The sequence below is a fragment of the Rattus norvegicus genome, chromosome 10, assembly GCF_021556685.1.
Source record: "Rattus norvegicus strain SHRSP/BbbUtx chromosome 10, alternate assembly SHRSP_T2T, whole genome shotgun sequence".
NCBI lineage: Eukaryota > Metazoa > Chordata > Mammalia > Rodentia > Muridae > Rattus > Rattus norvegicus.
In genome coordinates this window covers 20,850,003-20,868,260 of record NC_141543.1, presented here as the reverse complement: position 1 = coordinate 20,868,260, position 18,258 = coordinate 20,850,003, and the positions used below count along the sequence as shown (strand labels likewise).

The following is an 18,258-nucleotide window of genomic DNA, read 5'->3' as shown; positions in this document are numbered from 1 at the left end:
CTTAAGTTTCACTAATATAAGGATTTTTTTTTTAATTTTTTATTTACGGGCTGGAGAGATGGCTCAGTGGTTAAGAGCACCAACTGCTCTTCCAGAGGTTCTGAGTTCAATTCCCAGCAACCACATGGTGGCTTACAACCATCTGTAATAAGATCTGATGCCCTCTTCTGGTGTGTCTGAAGACAGCTACAACGTATATAATAAATAAATAAGCCTTTAAAAAATTTTTTTATTTACTTTATATATGTGAGTATACTGTCAGACACACCAGAAGAGGGTTGAATCCTACTGAATCCCATTACAGATTGCTGGGAATTGAACTCAGGACCTCTCTCGAAGAGTAGTCAGAGCTCTTAACTGCTGAGTCATCCCTCCAGCCCTAATAAAAGGATTTTAAAGGCCAGGCAGGAGGATCTCTTCAGTTAGATACTCTGTCTCGAAAGGAAGGAGAGAAAGAGAGAAAGAGAATGGTCACAAGTGAGCTCAAGGACAAAAACAGACTGAAATAGACGTTTGAGAATTTATTAGCCTTTGAAAGGAAAACCCCAGGGCAGGCAACTGTAAAAGTCTAAACTGCCTTGGGGGAAGGAAGAGAAGGAAGAACAAAAGCTTTGCTCTTTCAGTTAAGGTCAGCCACCTTGCAGAACACATATGTAGGGGGGGTGGTTGGCCCAGGCTTTTATCCCTGAACTGCAGAGGCTGATGCTTTGAGTTCAAAGCTATCCTGGTCTCCGTGGCAAGTTCTAGGACAGCCAGGATTAAATAGATCCAGTCTTAAAAAAAAAAAAAAAAGTTGAAAAAGCAAGGAATCCACTATATTAGTTAACAGGATTAACCCTCAAGGGAGGAGACAAGTGTATGTCTCCACTTGGAGGCAGAGTACAAAGAACTTAACTGGAAGAGAATCCTAGCCCTAGACTGCAGGACCTACTCAACCCTGTAGGCCTGGCTGTGGTATACTGGGGAAAATGTCTCAAAGGTCTTTGGGTATGTGTTAAACCTGTGGTGACTGTAGTTATCTGAAAGCTGCACCCCAGTGGGCATTGGGACCTTACTGTCCTGAGGTAGGGAGACCCAGAGTACCTGGATTTTGATAAGGTACCTCCACATAGTTAGAAAACAGAGAGGAGGTCCAGCCTGGGGGGGGACCGTGGATGTGGACAGGCCTCAGCCTGACCTTTCTGGCTCACAGACAGAAAAAAAGGTTCAGCTCTCAAAAAACAAAAAAACACCACCACCACCACCAACAAAAAACCAAAGACGGAGGCCTCAGAGAGGGTCAGCGACCACGCCTACTTAGCTCAGCTGGTTCGGCCTCTGCACTGTACGGAGGCCCCGGATGGGCGTGGCTGCAGAGGCCCAAGCAGAAGGCAACAGTGGTGGAAGTGTCCTGAGCGAGCCCATACAAGACGTGGGGGTCTTTTAGGCGATAGGGAGCTACGCAGCCGCGGGAGTTTTGTGCGTCGCGGCGGCGGCGGCGACGGAAGTGACGCGCGTTGCCAGGCGGCTGTTGCTAGGCGCCGTGCTGCGTGTTTTGCGTAAGACAGCGTATGCTGAGGCGGGAAGCGCGAGCTGTAGCGCCATGGCGGGAGGTAGCGGCGCGCGCGTCCGTCGGGTCTCGCGCCCCGGGAGTCCCGGGTCCGAGGTCCCCGCTGCGTCAGTGACTAAACCTCATGTAGAAGCCCGTTCCGCGGGCGGAGGTGGAGGGTCGCGGCGCGCTGCCCAAGACCGGTGCTCAGGCGGCGTCCCTTCTGCTGCTTGGCAGCACCCTTTCCTCAACGTATTCAGACACTTCAGGATGGATGAGTGGAAACGGTCCAGCAAAGAGGGAGATGTGGCCGTGGTGACGGTACTGACTGCGGGGGTCCTTCCTGCTCCTGAGAAATCTCCCAGTGGGCACTGTGACTGCCCTCCGGCTTTGCGCGGTTTGCAGCTCCTCTTTCTTTCTAGGACAAGGTCTTGAAGAGCGCCGTGTATCGCATCCGTGGGTCCGTATCTGCCAGCAACTACATCCAGCTCCCCAGAACCAGCACCCAGTCTCTGGGGCTGACTGGGCGGTACCTATATGTGCTTTTCCGGCCCCTGCCCACCAAGCACTTTGTCATCCACCTGGACGTGTCCACCGAGGTGCCCAGCTTGGAAAGAGGGCAGGGTGTTTGTTGGCTGCCTTCTTCCCATAATCTCCATCTAATAGCCTCGCTCTGCCTCATAGGACGGCCAGGTCATCCGTGTGTCTTTCTCCAACCTCTTTAAGGAGTTCAAGTCCTCTGCAACATGGCTTCAGTTCCCCTTTGTCTTCGAGACTAAGACAGCCAGGAGAGGTGGTGACACCTGGTCCAGGAGGGACAGCTTGAATGAAGGCCTAGAATGGGGTGGTACAGGCCCATCTGGGCTTGTGCTTGTGTGACTCTGAGGACAGCTGGGGGGTGGGGTTGAGAGGGTTGCAACAAAATGGTAGGTGCTGACCTTGCACCTGTCCTGCAGACCTGGCAGGTGTAGCTCCTCCTCGTGCCCGCTGGACCTGCCTACATTTGGACCTGCGTGACATCCTGATGTTCTACCTGAGCCGTCACTATAGCCACCTCAAGAGCATCAGGCTGTGTGCCAGCCTGCTAGTCAGAAACCTCTACACCAGCGATCTGTGCTTTGACCCTGGTGAGGCCCACACTTCATGCCCCATCCCAGTCAGAAGGCTAGAACCCTCCTGCTGGCGGGTAGATGAGAACCACTCACCAGTTTCAGAGGAGAGCCATGTACCAGGGCTCCCAGTTCCAGGAAGAACATTGGGGTGTACTGGTGGAGTGGCAGATACTTGGTATTACATTTTGCCTGGGATGGGAAAAGATAGGACAAGTGTCCCTTGATCTAGAATAGCCTTAATTATTGTAGCTGTCACTGTCACCGAGGCCCGGCGTGCAAAGTTGTCTGTCAGTCCTATGCCTCGAGAAATGGCCTTCCCGGTGCCGAAAGGGGAGAGCTGGCATGACCACTACATCCACATTCGGTGAGTAGCTCTGGACCTCAAGTGGTGAGGGGCCAGATGGCCTTCAGGCCCCAGATATTGATTTCGCTTCTGCCTGTGTTTTCCACCCATGAGGTTTCCAAGTGACGGTTCAAAGGCACCTGATACGCAGGTTGAGAAGAGCTGTTCCCCTCCAGAGGCAGGTGGGCTGTTCTACAGGATACATAGGACCTGGTGGGAACAGTATTGGGGCATCCTGAGTGGGGAATCAGTAGCATGGAGACCATAGGTGGTATGTGCTTGGAACAGCCTGGAGGTTAGACACAGAAAACGGCCTAGCTGGTAGTCCTCTGAGGTCCTAGAATCATATTTAAGGTCTATGTAAGTGGCACCTGATCCCCACGCTTCTTGTTGGGAGAGGACCTGCCAGGGTCTAGGGTAGAATGACAGCCGTGTTTATGATGTAGCATCTATAGGAGGGGTGAGGGGAGCCACCTGTTCTTTCCCGCACCATGGCTGGCATTCTCACGGGTCTCTTGCTGCTCTACTCTGGTTTTTTGCTCTGTTGTAGTCCTCCTGGGGCATGTGTCACGGTGTCTACCTCATCCAGTGGCCTTTGGTAAACCTTTGCTGAGCAGTAGATCCCCTGTGGCCCAGACATCTAGCCACAGATGTCCATTGGTGAGTGCACTTGGGAAAGGGCTGGGGGACCGGTGGTCCTAGGGTGCTGATAGCACATGTTCCATCCCAGCCATGCCAGGTCCTTTCAGCACCCAGACACCTTCCAGAGGTCAGCCTGACCTACAAGTATCCAGAAGTGTCCAGTGTAAGTGCCTTCAGCATCCGTGGCCAGAGTCCTTCAGCCTGGGATGAGGTTACCCATGCACACACGGAGGCCGGTGGGAGACATGTTCTTGCCGACGAATCGTCTGGAGTACCTATGGCCCTTGAGGACATTGGCTCCTGTAAGGTGAGTGACCATCTGAAGGTATTTAGGCATTAGTGAGATGAAGGACTGGCTATCCTAAGCTTCCTGAGGTTCATTCAGAGCAGATGGGCCTCTAATCCTCCATGCATTGAGCAAGAGGCCTTGTTGTTGAGTAGACATGGGTTTGTTCCTCTTGCCAATTCTAAGGGTCACACGCCGTAGATTGTCAAAGGTCAGGACCTGGGGTATCTGCAGACTTTACACTGTAGCCAGAAGACTGCTTCTAGCAGGAGCTCCGCATACCCATGGTTTTCCTTCCTTCCTTCCTTCTTTTTTTTTTTTCCCTTTGAGGCAGCAGAGGTGGGGCATTTGCAGGGAATAGAGTGGCTTCCTCGAGTCTCACCTTGTGTTTTCCTATTTCAGCTCTTCCTCCCAGACCCAGTCCTGAGGCTCAAGGGAGTCATCGGCTTTGGGGGCCACAGCACCCAATGGGTGAGGCTTCGAGGCAGATTCCAGGACAGTTTTCATTGGGTGGGATGAGTAAGTTTTGGGGAAGGAAAGATTTCTAGTCCCGTCTTGGGCACTTTCTTTCCTATGGTCCTCAAGAAACCCTGCTCTGTTCACGTCTTCTCATTCTTGTGGCTAATGGGAGTATTTGGGTCATAGGTGCCCCCTGTTCACTTGGTAAGGTCTGCTGGATAGTGGTTGGATTAAAGAGTTCCCGAAGACCCAAGAGCTTAAAGATTACTTTATGTATCTGGGTGGTGGTGACACATACCTTTGAACCCAGCACTCAGAGGCAGGCAGATATCTCTGAGTTTGAGGCCAGCCTGGTCTACAGAGTTCCAGGACAGCCAAAGCTACTACACACTGAGCCCAGGCCCTTTGTAAAAGAAGCCAAGTGCTTTATACTGCTGAGCTGTCTCTCCAGTCCCATAAAGATTTGTTTATTTTACGTGTATGCATATGCTCACTGCATGTGTGCAGAAGCCCACAGAGATCAGAAAGGGCAGCAGACCCTCCGAACAGGGTTTACAGGCAGCCGTTAGCCACCATGTGGGAGCTTGGGGCAGAATGTGAGTCTTCCGCCCACAAGAGTAGTAAGCTGTCTCTCCAGCCCTGGCGATGTCTTTAGATCTTCTCTGAGTGTGGATCTCACTGATCCAGACCAGACGTATTGGAATTGGGTACTATGTGGGAAGTTGGCTCCATTGTATGCAGTGGGCCTCTAGGAAAGGCCTCAATTAGAAAGGGATGGTGGGCGTGTCCAGGCATGGTCTCTGGTCTTTGATTTATTTATTTATTTATTTATTATTTTTTTTTTTTTTTTTGGTTCTTTTTACCGAACCCAGGGCCTTGCGCTTCCTAGGCAAGCGCTCTACCACTGAGCTAAATCCCCAACCCGATATTTTTTTTTTGCTACCAAGATCACCAGCCTTTCATGGTGAAGAGGCTTTAGTTGTCTTCCCCACATATGCCTGTGATTGGGGGCGCGGGGGGAGACAGACACAGATGTGTCTTTGGGCGGCCAAATGCCTCTGTGTGTGGTGCGCATACATGTATCTACCAGACTCCCCTTCTAAGTAGCCAAGAGGGACCTTGCTAGGTTTCTGTGGGTGACTTTGGTTTTGGCCCTCATATGCTAGGCCCTGTGGACTAAAGATGGTGTGGCTGTTGTTTACCCCTGCCATGCGGTCATAATCGTCCTGCAGATTGACACTGGACAGCAGAGATTTTTCCTTGGCCACACTGACAAGGTACATGCCCCCTGGGCCTGGGTGGGGAGAGGTGAACCGGCAGGCCATATTATATTCCTTTCTTCCTTATTATATATCTTAAGGTCTCTGCCCTGTCACTTAATGGCAATGATACACTGCTAGCCTCAGCTCAAGTGCAGCCTCCCAGCATGGTGCGTCTCTGGGACTTCCAGACTGGGGGATGCCTGTCTCTCTTCAGGAGCCCACTGCACACCATCTGCTCCCTCAGGTGCAGTAGCCTTGGGTCAGGGCAGCAGGGGAGTGGGAGGTGCCAAGAAGCTGCTGACCTCATCTTCCACACCTACAGCTTCTCTGACAGTGGGGCGCTCCTCTGCGGTGTGGGCAAGGACAGACATGGGAGGACGGTAATGTGTCAATAAGCCTGGTACAGGAGTCAGGGCCCTGCGCCTGGGTGGTGAGCTCCAGCCGGCCTTTGCTTGCTTGCTTGCTTGCTTTTTTGGCTTGTTTATTTGTTTGATGTTTGATTGTTTGCTTTCGTTGGTTTTTTGAGACAGGGTTTTCTTTGTAGCCTTAGCTATTCTGGAACTCACTCTTTAGACCAGGCTGGCCTTGAACTCACAGAGTACTGGGACTCTGCCTCCTGAGTGCTGGGACTAAAAGTGTGTGCCACCACTGCCTGGCTCAGCCTTTGCTTTTTAAAATGCTTGTCTTTATTTCTGATCATTAAAGTAGTACATATGTCTTGCTTTAAGATGGCGGCTAGAGCGATGACTGGGTGATTAAGAGCACTCGCTCTTTTTGCAGAGGCCTCTGGGGTTCAGTTCCAAACATCTGCATGGAGGCTGTCTGTGACTCCAGACTTAGGGGACCCAGTGCCCACTTCTGCCGTCTGCTGGGACTGTGCATACATGATACACAGACATACATTTAGGCCATCACTAGTAAATACAGAGGCTTTTTTTTTTTTTTTAATATTTATTTAATGTTTATGAGTACAATGTAGCTGTCTTCAGACGCACCAGAAGAGGGCATCAGATCCCATTACACATGGTTGTGAGCCACCATGTGGTTGCTGGGAATTGAACTCAGGACCATACAGAGGCTTTTTTAAAAAAGAGAATCGAGGTTTGCAAGAGCTGATGGCACATTGCTTTCTTATGTTTTGTTTGCTTTGTGTTTTTTTCCCCCAAGACAGCGTTTCACTGTGTAGCCTTGGCTGTCCTGGAACTCATGCTGTAGACCAGGCTGGCCTTGAACTCACCGGGATCTGTCCGATTCTGCCTCTGGAGTATGGGGTTTAAAGGCCTGTGCTACCACATTCTTTAGCCCAGCACTGGAGAAACAGAGGCAGGCGGGCCGTTCTCTAGGCCAGTCTGGTCTACATAGCAAGCTCCAGGCCAGCCAAGGCTACCTACACTACACCTGTATTTAAACATTCAGTATTGCCAGAGCTGTAGGCATTTAGCTGCTCTGAACTGACCCATTGTTTCAGTGGGGGCTGCCTTTGGCTTTTTCCCCAGGAATGCTGAGACTCCAAATCTAGGGCCTTACATGTTAGCCAATTGCCCTACCCCTGAGATATGTGTCAGCCTCGGTCTGATTTTGCTTCTCTCTATAGACAGCTGCAGTCTGCAGACTTGATGTTCAGGGTCTGACTTCTACGTCAGGGGAAAGCCCTCGCTTGTTGAGGGACTGGGGGCTCAGCTAGTCCTGACAGGGCAGGGCTGGACAGAGCTCTGGCGGGGCTTCCTTTCGGTACCTGGAGTTCATTCTGCATTTGTTGCAGGTGGTGGTGGTCTGGGGCACAGACCAGGTGGGCCTTGGAGGTGAGGTAGTGGTTCTTGCAAAAGTGCATACTGACTTTGACGTTCACACCTTCCGGATCGCCTGTTTTGATGAAACCAGGTGATGTGGTACTAGGACAGGGTTTGGGCCTTGAGCCCCTCTGCTCCACGTTACTTACCCCTCCGTTCCTGCAGGATGGCATCATGTGGGCGGGGCAGTGTGCGGCTCTGGCGACTTCGGGGTGGCGTCCTTCGATCCTGTGCTGTAGACCTAGGGGAGTACTGTACACTGGAGCTCACTGACCTTGCCTTTGCACAGGCGCTGGATGGCCACCACGTGCCCTCGGCTGGCATGCTGTGAGTCCCCTCCTTTGTTCTTACCCAGCCCACCCTTACTCTGAGTACCTCACCTCACTCCACCCTCCCTTTGCAGCTTTGTGTGCAGCCATAGTGGTCACATCCTGGAGATTGACCACCAGTGCATGGCTGTGCGGCACGTCCGCCGCTTGCTGCCTGCACAGCCTCCTGGTGCTCCCCTCACTGAGAAGCAGAACTTCAGCATGGGTAGGTGGGCACCCATTCCTTGGGGAAGTGACATCACATTGCGGTGCTGATGCCTGCTCTTTTCAGGGTCCGGTATTGCCATCAGTAGCCTCAGTGTCTCTACTACCACATGTGCTGTGGGCTCTGAGGATGGCTACCTGCGACTCTGGCCCCTGGACTTTTCCTCAGTGCTCCTAGAGACTGGTGAGACTGCAGACATCTATCTACCCTAGGTTGGGGAGAGCGGGCCCCGGCATGGGGAAGGTTGGGATTCTCTGGCTCTGACTTTGCTAATACTCTTCTTGGGCTGGACAGTGAGTCATGGGGTGAGAGGGCTGCCCTGAGTCTGGCTACCTAGCAACACTACTGCTCTCCACAGGCTGCTTTCACAGGGTCTTTGGGGGCAGTAGCCTGTGGGCACTCTCAGAACCCCAGAGACCTTGCAGCAGAGGAACAAATGGTCTGTGTCTTGGGTACCTCAGTGCCCACATAGTGTGTGGTAGTGTGATTTGAGATTTCCTGCAGTCGTCTTTCAAGCTTGCTGGGCCCCAGTGGCTGTTGACCCACTCTTCCCACAGAACACGATGGCCCTGTCAGTTCAGTCTCCTTCAGTCCCGATGGTCTGCGTGTGCTGTCCACCACCACTTCAGGCCACCTGGGCTTCCTGGATGTTCCCTCCCGGGAGTACACTGTGTTGGCACGCTCCCACATGGCCCCAGTGCTGGCACTTTCTACAGAACAGAACCAGGGACAGATGGCCACTGTGTCCCTTGATCACACTGTCCGCATCTGGGACCTGGCTACCCTACAGCAGGTGGGGAATGGCAAAAGGCAAGCAGGGAGCCACAGGGAATTGGGTCCTTCCCGCCCAGTCTCTGGAACTTAGTGTTAAAATCACGTGGGGCACACTTGTCCCTTGCAGTCTCTTGACCCCCACCCACCCTTCATGGTGGCCTTTTCCCTCCAGCTGTATGACTTCTCATCCTCTGAGGACGCGCCTTGTGCCATTGCTTTCCACCCCACAATGCCAAACTTCTTCTGTGGCTTCAGCAGTGGGGCTGTACGTTCCTTTAGCTTGGAGAACTCTGGAGTCCTGGTGGAACACACGTGAGTGTTTCCGGGGGACCAGGGCTACAGACACCACCAGTGAATATGGAAGTGAGGAGCTCTGTGGGATCCCATGTGGGGAGGACCCTTTGCAGGAAAGCCAGTGCCATCGTAAACCACACCTTGGCTCCCGGGGCCAAGGTCAGTGAATGTCCCATGTATGGTGCAGGCGTCACCGAGGGGCCATCACCAGCCTGGTCATCACCCCTGACGGCAGATTCCTGTTCAGCTCCTGCTCTCAGGGCTCCCTAGTCCAGTACAACTGTGCTGTCTCCCGATGCTGCGTTCTACGTGTGGCAGGTCAGGCTCCTAGCCACTCACACTGGTTCCAAGGCACTGGGAAGCTCTGTCTTGTTAAGCTTTCTATGGCTGTGATAAAGACCATGACCAAGAGCAGCTGGGAAGAGAGTTTATTTCACATCAGCTTCCAGTCCATCCAGGGCAGTCAGGGCAGGGACTTGAAGGTAGGAGCTGACGCAAAGAGGGCGCTGCTTACTGACTTGATCCCCATGGCTTGCTCAGCCTGCTTTCCTTACACAACCCAGGACCAGCCCAGAAGTGGTACTGCCAATAGGCCCTTCTACATCAGTCAGTCATTAATCAAGAAAATGCTCCCACAGGTTTGCTTACAGGCCAATCTGATAGAGGTATTTTCTTTCCAGATATCTGTGAGTTGTGTTAAGTTTACCCACCCCCCCCCCAAAAAAAAGAAAAAACTAATCAGGGCACAGCCATCACCTCCATGCTCAGGGTCTATGTTGTGCCATGTGCCTCCCACCAAGGAGGAGGTCTCTGAGCCCTCCTTACAAGTCAAGGGTCAGTAAGGGTCTGTGTCTATTCTGCTTCAGAAGGTGGGCAGCCTTAGCACTAGGAAAGCAATTGGAGAGACACATTGAAAGGGCATGTATGCCTCCGGTGCTCCTCCTTTGACTTAGTTTGCCAAGTGGTCATGTGGTCAAGTGGTCAAGTGGTCGTGTGCTCACAGCTTGTGAGACCTGAAGTATAAGCTCTCTGCAAGCTGCAGAGGGCCAGTATATGCTGCAGGGGAGATGGGATTAAGTGTCTCCCACCACACCCACTGACACCTGCCCTATGCTGCTACAGCCAACTTGGTATGTCAGGATGGCCGCCCCAACCCCAATATTCTGGCAGTCAGTGGAGACAGCTGCCGGCTGGCCTTTGTGGGCCCCTCCAAGTGCATGGTGACAGTTGTGGACTCGGTCTCCTTGGATGAGGTGAGTGTCAGCTCTAGGCCAGGGGCTCTGCCCAGCTAGGTATGCAGTGTTCGGGACGGGTAAGGGGCTGTAGTTGCTCAGGAGCAGTCCTGGGCCTCTCCACAGTGCCGAGGGTCCTGGCCTCCCATGCTCTCCAGATGCTCAGCTTCCTGTGTGGGGGTTATGTCTAGACACCCCGGTGGGGGCTCCTGAAGCCACTTCCCTAACCCTGGGTGCGGCCCACTAACCTGGATTGAAGGCTAGTGGTCGCTTGCCCCCAGCTACTCCATGCTGATGTCAGCACCCTCAACCTGGCCAGCAACCACCCAGACTGGGCTGTGGCCGTCTGCTTCAGCCCCAGGAACTCAGGCCATCTGCTGGTGTCCACATCTTCTAACAAGGTTGTGGTACTGGATGCTGTATCAGGACATACTGTCCGGGAGGTGAGTCGGAGCACTACAGGCGGTGGCCTGCCAGCCCTTCCCTGTCCCTGCAGCCTTGCCCTAGTGCCAGCGGCTCCACCACAAAGGGACATCTCTGAGAATACTTCCTTCTAGTTATCTAGTGTCCGCTCCAGAGCCTGCTCCTCCCTGGCTCTCAGTGAGGACTCTCGTTTGCTGGTGGCAGCCACTGGCCGGACCATCACAGTGTGGGATTATCCAACACAGGCCAGCCCCAGCTGCCAGGTATGTGCTGCGGGCAGCAACGGGCTACAGCTCCCCGTGGGTGGCTGAGGAGACCCTGGGGATACCTGGAGACTTGGAGCACAGAATCCCCAGTGTGCTCTGGGTCCCTGTATGTGGTGCTCACTGCCCCTAGGTATACATTGGCCACTCAGAGCCTGTGCATGCTGTAGCCTTCACACCCGATCAGCTGCAGCTCATCAGTGCGGGAGATGCCATCTTCCTCTGGGACGTGCAGGCCACCCCTGAGAGGCAAGTGTCTCCCCTTCACCGTGTCTTCATGGGCCTTTTGCTGGCTGACCCCTGACATTTCTCTTGTTCTCAGAGATGGAAGTGATCCTGAGGCATGCCCAGTGCATGAGGCTGGTGAGTGATCCAGACTTAGCTGGAAGAGCGGACTTAGCTGCATGGCGGTGTTAGTTGGTGTGGAGCTGACCGGGTTGTGGCCCTGTAGCTCAGGCGGCAGCATCTCCTCTCCTATGCCTGCCTATCCCTGCGGGACATATCTGATACCCAGCCCTGACATGGTCTTTCTATCTCTAGGCTCTAATGCACGACATCTGGAGGACCTGGCATCCAGGGCCAGTGGACTCCCTCGGCAGCAAGTGCCTGTACCATCTCAGGCATCACTGCCCCCACGGAGTACCCATGACAGACTCCTTGAAGGCAGTACTGGTAGGGGCTGGGGTCCTCGATGGGTCTTCGTGTGTGTGGTCACGGGGTGTGCCTGGGCACAGGCCAGGAAGCTGTTTTTCCTTTCTTCCCTTTTTCTTTCAAGACAGGCTCTCACTGTATCTGTGTCTTCCTATGTCCCACGGGGAGCTGTAGCCCGTTGCTGCCCGCAGCACATACCTGGCAGCTGGGGCTGCCCTGTGTTGGATAATCCCACACTGTGATGTCCAGCCAGTGTCTGGCAACGGCAAATGAGTCTCCTCACTGAGAGCCAGGGAGGAGCAGGCTCTGGAGTAAATACTATATATGTTTATATATTTGTCTCACTTTCAAGACAGCTCCAACTGTCCTGGAACTCAATATATAGGCTAGGTTGGCCTCAGACTCAGAGATCTACTTGTCTCCACCTCCCAACTGCTGGGATTAAAGGCGTGTACCACCAACTCTGGCTTTGTTCTTTCCTCCTCTTGTTGGTCTGAACCCTAGGCACCTTCTCCACATCTGATGAGGAGGGACTTGGTGAGGAGAACCATGTTTTTGAGGCATTCCTCCAAGGCCAGGCCCCGACCCCACCTGTGCTGGTGGAGAAGGAGGCCAGTGGAGGTGGGGATGCCCCTCGAGAGGCTGCAAAGAGCTCTTGGACACATGCCGAGCTTCCCAATCACCACAGCCAAATGAGTAAGTCAGCCACGGCCGCAGGCAGGGACGGAGGCCTCTTTCAGGACACTTTTGGGGCTTGTAGTAATCTTTTCTGGATGATGAGTTGAGGTCACCTCCTGGAATCTGAGGATCCTGATATACCTGTGGTGGGTGGGACACAGCTCTCAGCCTAGCAGTGATGGGGGCTTTGTGTCTCGGGAGGAAACTCTGATCACAGTAGGCAGTTCATTGTCCTGTGGTCTCTTCTCTCAGGTGAATGGAGCCTTCGGAGTGGAAAGGCTGGGCTCCCAACCCGCCCAGATTCCTACAAGCACTTCACAGCTCGATATAAGACCTCTACACGGGTTAAGGTTTGCAACACACCACACTAGGGGTTTCTAAACATGGTCTTCTCTGAATGTGGCCCCTCTCAGTCTTCCCCAGGGTGATTCTCACTCCACCCTGCCCACACACAGCCTCCATCCTGTAGCATGTATTCTCAGCTTTCTGGTTCTGCTGATCCTACCTCTGTCTCTCACTACCAGTACTACTGCTGCCCCTTTCTGTCCCCTCAGTTCTCCAGGGGCATCAAGTTCCTAGTTCCTCTGGCTCCCTTGGGTCCCACCTGTCTCCCTGTTTACACCCCAGGTCCTTACCTGATCACTCTCTGTGATCTCCTAGTAGCTTACCTGTGTACTTTGGAGGCCAGCTATGCTGGTTACCAGCTTCCTGGTATGCTTCCTTGTAGAGTGTCTCCCTCCCTCCCGTTGGCAGGGAGCAGCTGCGACTGAAGGCCGTGGTGGGCTACAATGGGAATGGGCGGGCCAACATGGTCTGGAGACCTGACACAGGTAGGGTATGTCTTCCACAGCAAATAAATACTGGGTGTCAGCTGAAAGCTTCTAGAGTGTGGGGCACTGGTGTCTGCCCTTCTTATGCCAAAGCCCCATGAGGTCTGACTGCCAGCAGTGATGGGATATTGGCATTTTCCTTGCCTACAGGCTTCTTTGCCTACACATGTGGTCGCCTAGTGGTAGTGGAGGACCTGCATTCTGGCACCCAGCGGCACTGGCTTGGCCATCCTCAGGAGATCTCTACTCTGGCACTCAACCAGGATGGCCAGGTGCATACCCTGTTGGTGTCCAGGGCACAGTGTACAGTAGAGCATGGCTCAGCATGAAGGACACATCCCAGCTAACCCTCCATTCAGCCAGGGCAGGCATGGAAACTGTCTGCACTGACCACTCACCTTCTTGCCTGCAGGTCTTGGCCTCTGCCTCCTGCTGTGGCAACACAGCTGCCCGCTGCCAGATCCGAATTTGGGATGTTCCCCAGGGCCTCTGCCGGCACCTCCTTTCCCACCATGACACAGCCGTCCAAGCTGTGGCGTTCTCACCAGATGATGAGTTCCTTGTAACGTTGGGTAGGTAGGCCTGAGTAAGCAGAGGGAAGGCAGACTTCTGGGGCCCTGGTGGCTGGACAACACCCAGTTATATGTCCTTAGGGGACTATGCTGACCGGAGCCTTGCCCTGTGGAGCATGGCCACCTATGAACTTCTGTCATCCACTCGCCTCCTGGAGCCTGTGCATGGTGTGGCCTTTAACCCTTGGGATGCCAATGAGCTCATCTGTGTGGGCACAAGTGCCATCACCTTCTGGCTCCTGCAGCACCAAGGGACAGATACCAGCTTTCAGGTACCAGGCTGCTGGTATTATTATAAAATATATATTTTATAATATATTATAAAATATAAATTTTATTTTATATGCATTGGTGTCTCACCCGTATGTGCATTGTGTGAGGGTGCTGGATCCCCTTGAACTGGAATCACACAGTTGTGAACTGCCATGTGGATGCTGGAAATTGAACCTGAATCCCTTGGAAAAGCAGCCAGTGCTCTTAACCATTGAGCCATCACTCCAGCCCCGAGATTCAATGGGCAACTTGAGAGGATGAAATCAGGTTGCCTGAGAATCTCACTGGCCCACAGCCACATTTGTATTCTGTCAGGTACACCGAGAACCAGTCCCTGAGGAACTGGGGGCGTCCGAGTTGACCTCACTCTGCTATGGGGCCAGCCCTCTGCTCTATTGCGGCTCCAGCTCTGGCCAGGTCTGTGTCTGGGACACTGGCACTGGCCACTGCTTCCTGGCCTGGGAGGCTGATGATGGCGAGATTGGTGAGTGCCCAGCAACCTATGTATCCCCCAGCTGTGCTGGCTGTTGCAGTGTGGGAAATGGGCATTTCATACCCACTCTGTCTTCTAGGAGTGCTGCTGTGCTCAGGCTCTAGACTGGTCAGTGGGAGTAACACAAGAAGGCTGCGCCTTTGGGCTGTGGGGGTTGTGCCAGAGTTGAGGCGAAAAGGCTCAAGTGCCAGGTGAGCCTCCGTGGGCCTCTGTCCTGTATATTGCCCTGGGTTTTGGCTGCTAGCACTTCTGTAGCACAGTTCTCAGTTGAGGGCTACCCTACATAATTTGTCATTAGTTGGGCCCCTCCTTGAGGATACACTCAGGCATAGCGTGGGCCTTGCAGGCTGCAGACCAAGGAGAAAGAAGCTTAAAATTCCTGTCTCTGTCGAGTTGGTTCCTTTACCTGTGAGAGCACAGGACCAGACTGATGCCTGCTAGTTTCCTGTCTCCAGCTTCAAACTCCCATCCCTGTTCTCTTAGATCCAGCTCTGTTTTCATGGAGCGTGAGCTGACCCTGGACGGGGCTGTTGTGAGTGCCAGCTTCGACAGCGGCATGGACATGGGTGTAGTGGGCACCACAGCTGGCACAATCTGGTATGTCAACTGGACGGAGGGCACTAGCACCCGCCTCATCAGCGGCCACAGGACCAAGGTGAGCTCACTGGGCTGTTAAGGGAGACAGGATTTCCCCAGGCAGGGTAGGCTAGGGCAGCAAGCCCGTTTACTGCCCCACACCTCTTCCACCACAATCATCTGCTGACATCATCATGGTCCTACTGTGGAGTCCTAGCGGCCCTACTAGGTTCCGGTTGGATCTGCTCACACGTAGTTGGAACTGGTCTGGGTATTTCAGATGTGGTCAGGTCTAGGCAGGCCGGTCATTTGGTAGGACTATCTGGATTTACCTGTGACAGATTGTGCCCGTGGCATTGTGTGGACTCCCTTCATTGTCCATCAGATATCCAGGTTCATCCAGGCCGTGTCTCAGTTTGTCTGTCTTTTCTATAGCCAGTCTCCCATTGTTCAAATAACAGTATGTTCTCCCACCCACAAAAGTTTGGGTCTTGAGCCCTTAGCTGTGCTGGCAGTCCCGACTGCTTTCTAGCACTAAGGGTAGGCAGGCGATCCAGGCCCATAGGCTGTGATGTGAACCTCATGAGCCCAGGAGCTGGCAATGGCACTCGGGACCCAGGACCCCTGAACAACCCTAACCTTGGATTCTCTCCAAGAGATCTTATGCAACCAGTTTACACTGAATTTCACTGGTTCATGGCATCTGTGCCACCTGTCTCCAAAAATCCTGATTCTCAGTGGTGCCCATGAGATACACATGTTTTCTCCATCAAGACATTAACAGCCTGAATTAGAAGCCACAAAGCCACTCAAGTGTGCGCACTGGAGACAGCCGAGTGGCTCGTGCTTTTCCTTTCAGTCTGTAGCCTGCTGGAGACACAAGGTCACATGTACTTTAGGTTCTGTCAGTGTTTCCTGTGGTTTTCCAAGTCCTAGTGATGGATTCATCCCTAAGTCTAGGGAGCAGCCAGTACCTCACATGGAGGTGGTTGGGTCAAGTGGGTTTGGGCAAAAGACAGTTGTTCCTGTGTGGGCAGCCTGAGTAGGAAAGGTCCGGATGGGCATCCCCTCAACCGTACCGGGCTCCCACAGGTAAACGAGGTGGTCTTCAGCCCCAGTGAATCTCACTGCGCCACCTGTGGTGAGGACGGGAGCGTGAGGGTGTGGTCTCTGGCCAGCATGGAGCTGGTGATCCAGTTTCAGGTGCTGAACCAGGTAGGTGGAGAGATCTGGGGGGACCGGTCGTGTGCTCTGCTCCCTGTCACCGTGCTGGGGAGATGCTGGTTTTCCCTTCCCCCTGCGTGCGGCACTAGAGCTGCCTCTGCGTCGCGTGGACGCCCCAGTCCTGTGGACTCCCGGAGCAGCAGCAGGTGGTGGCAGGCTACAGCGATGGCACACTTCGAGTCTTCAGCATCTCTCGTACCGCATTGGAACTCAAGATGCACCCCCACCGGAGCGCCCTGACGGCCATCGCCTTCTCCACTGACGGTGAGGAGGTGTGGCCACAGAGCGCTGTGCCAGCCTCATTAGCTTACACCACATTTTCAGGCCATGGGTTGGGCTCACAGAATGGCATCACAGTCTCCCTGTGGCACAGGTCAGACCATCCTATCTGGAGATAAGGATGGACTGGTGGCTGTCAGCCACCCCTGCACTGGAATGACCTTCCGTGTGCTCAGTGACCACCGGGGTGCCCCCATCTCTGCTATCCAGAGCACGAGCAAAGAAGTAAGGCAACCTCAGGTGGTGATGGGAAGGGGTTTGGGGTGCTTTGGGCAGCAGCAGGTTCTCACACCCCTCCTTTCCCCCAGTATGGAGACCTAGGGGTAGAGGGAGTAGAACTGTGGCTGGCTGCGAGTGCGGACCAGCGTGTCAGCATCTGGGCCTCTGACTGGCTCCGGGACCGCTGTGAGCTCCTGGAATGGTTGAGCTTTCCTGCTCCTGCCGTCTCAAAGGTAAGAGTCCCATGGGCAGTGGGTGGGAATTGGAGTCTGCCCAACTCACACTGCTTTTCACAGGCTCCAGGCCTCCTGCCCCCCTCTCTTGCTGCCTTCTGCCCTTGGGATAGGGCGATACTGGTGTGTGTGGGCCTTGGTGCACATGAAGAGGTCGTCTTCTACAACCTCCGCCAAAAGCAGGTTTGTGTACTCACAGATGCTGCATTGTAGCTGGGCATTAGGGACTGTGTGTCACACAGTCATAAGGCCATAGAGCCTGGGCTGTGTCCCTAGCAGGAGACCTCAGTGTCACACTGTCTTCCTACAGGTGGTACAGAAGACACCTCTGCCCTTCTTTGCCATGTCTTTGAGCCTGTCTCCAGGGGCTCAGCTCATGGCGGTTGGTTTTGCTGGTGAGTGCTAGTAGACACACAGTGTTCTTGGGAATGGCAAACTAGCTCACCCACTCTTCACCTCTGTGTTTGGGCTCTCCCTCTGTAAGTAGTGTGGAGACATGGCCCCACAGGGATGCCTAAGATCAAAGGCAGGGTGTAAGTCACCAGCTGCAGTATCTGCACTGGGGCAGAGAGAGGGCAGCTTTGACTACCCTCAGCCATAGCAGGTTTGGGAACATAGATGTCATGGCCTCCTCCCTTCAGCAAGGTTCCCTGGTGTCAGAGTACTGAGCCATGTAGGGGACACGGATTGGGAATTCCTCTGGGTGATGCCTTGCCCTCCCACCCTGTCATCTACCCGCAGAATGTATGCTGAGGCTCCTAGACTGTGTGTCAGGGACTGCCCAGGACTTTGAAGGCCACGATGACTCAGTACACCTGTGTAGGTTCACGCCGTCCGGCAGGCTGCTCTTCACAGCTGCTCACAACGAGATCCTTGTGTGGGAAGTCACTGGCCCCTGAGCTGCCCTTAGGATCATAGGCAGGAAAGCCAGACTATGGACTGCTGTATGCCAAGCCAGGATGGCTGGGACAGGCTTCAGAACCGCATTGCTTGGAATTTGGGGTGAAATCTGAAAAGATTTAAGGAGGTTGAGGGTGTGGCACTGGCTTAGAATCTGTGAAGCATGGATTTGAGCCTAAGAACCACTCCCCCCTCACACAGAAGATTTGGCATACTGTGTTGTTTTTCACATGAAGGTTGTTTTATTGTTTTTATTTTGTACAGTTTAAGTAAATAAAAACTGGTATTTATCATATCGATACATTGTTTTATTGTTCCATAAATTGTATCTCTACATCACTTGGGGCCTGAGCGCACCCTTGCCCCTACCCACAATCCAGTCGGTTGT

General features: G+C 53.6%; 1 protein-coding gene across 3 annotated transcripts; it reads left to right on the top strand.

Annotated features, from left to right (window-relative positions):
- Positions 1 to 1,555: 1,555 nt before the first annotated feature.
- Positions 1,556 to 18,169, top strand: Wdr90 (WD repeat domain 90). Of its 3 annotated transcripts, none has more exons than XM_087569254.1 (41): positions 1,556 to 1,849; positions 1,951 to 2,127; positions 2,213 to 2,321; positions 2,485 to 2,655; positions 2,907 to 3,004; positions 3,098 to 3,165; positions 3,534 to 3,643; positions 3,714 to 3,932; positions 4,314 to 4,382; positions 5,537 to 5,647; positions 5,731 to 5,876; positions 5,955 to 6,012; positions 7,395 to 7,513; positions 7,588 to 7,749; positions 7,826 to 7,956; positions 8,023 to 8,139; positions 8,514 to 8,749; positions 8,903 to 9,042; positions 9,212 to 9,342; positions 10,147 to 10,277; positions 10,538 to 10,699; positions 10,814 to 10,942; positions 11,076 to 11,191; positions 11,265 to 11,305; positions 11,483 to 11,614; positions 12,098 to 12,289; positions 12,524 to 12,621; positions 12,999 to 13,101; positions 13,252 to 13,373; positions 13,514 to 13,673; positions 13,755 to 13,945; positions 14,262 to 14,430; positions 14,519 to 14,630; positions 14,923 to 15,094; positions 16,108 to 16,230; positions 16,329 to 16,503; positions 16,613 to 16,743; positions 16,827 to 16,970; positions 17,034 to 17,153; positions 17,281 to 17,365; positions 17,712 to 18,169. In XM_087569254.1, the coding sequence occupies exons 5-41, from the start codon at positions 2,937 to 2,939 to the stop codon at positions 17,867 to 17,869; spliced, it is 4,851 nt and encodes a 1,616-aa protein (XP_087425380.1). In that variant the 5' UTR covers positions 1,556 to 1,849; positions 1,951 to 2,127; positions 2,213 to 2,321; positions 2,485 to 2,655; positions 2,907 to 2,936; the 3' UTR covers positions 17,870 to 18,169.
- The last annotated feature ends 89 nt before the right edge of the window (positions 18,170 to 18,258 follow it).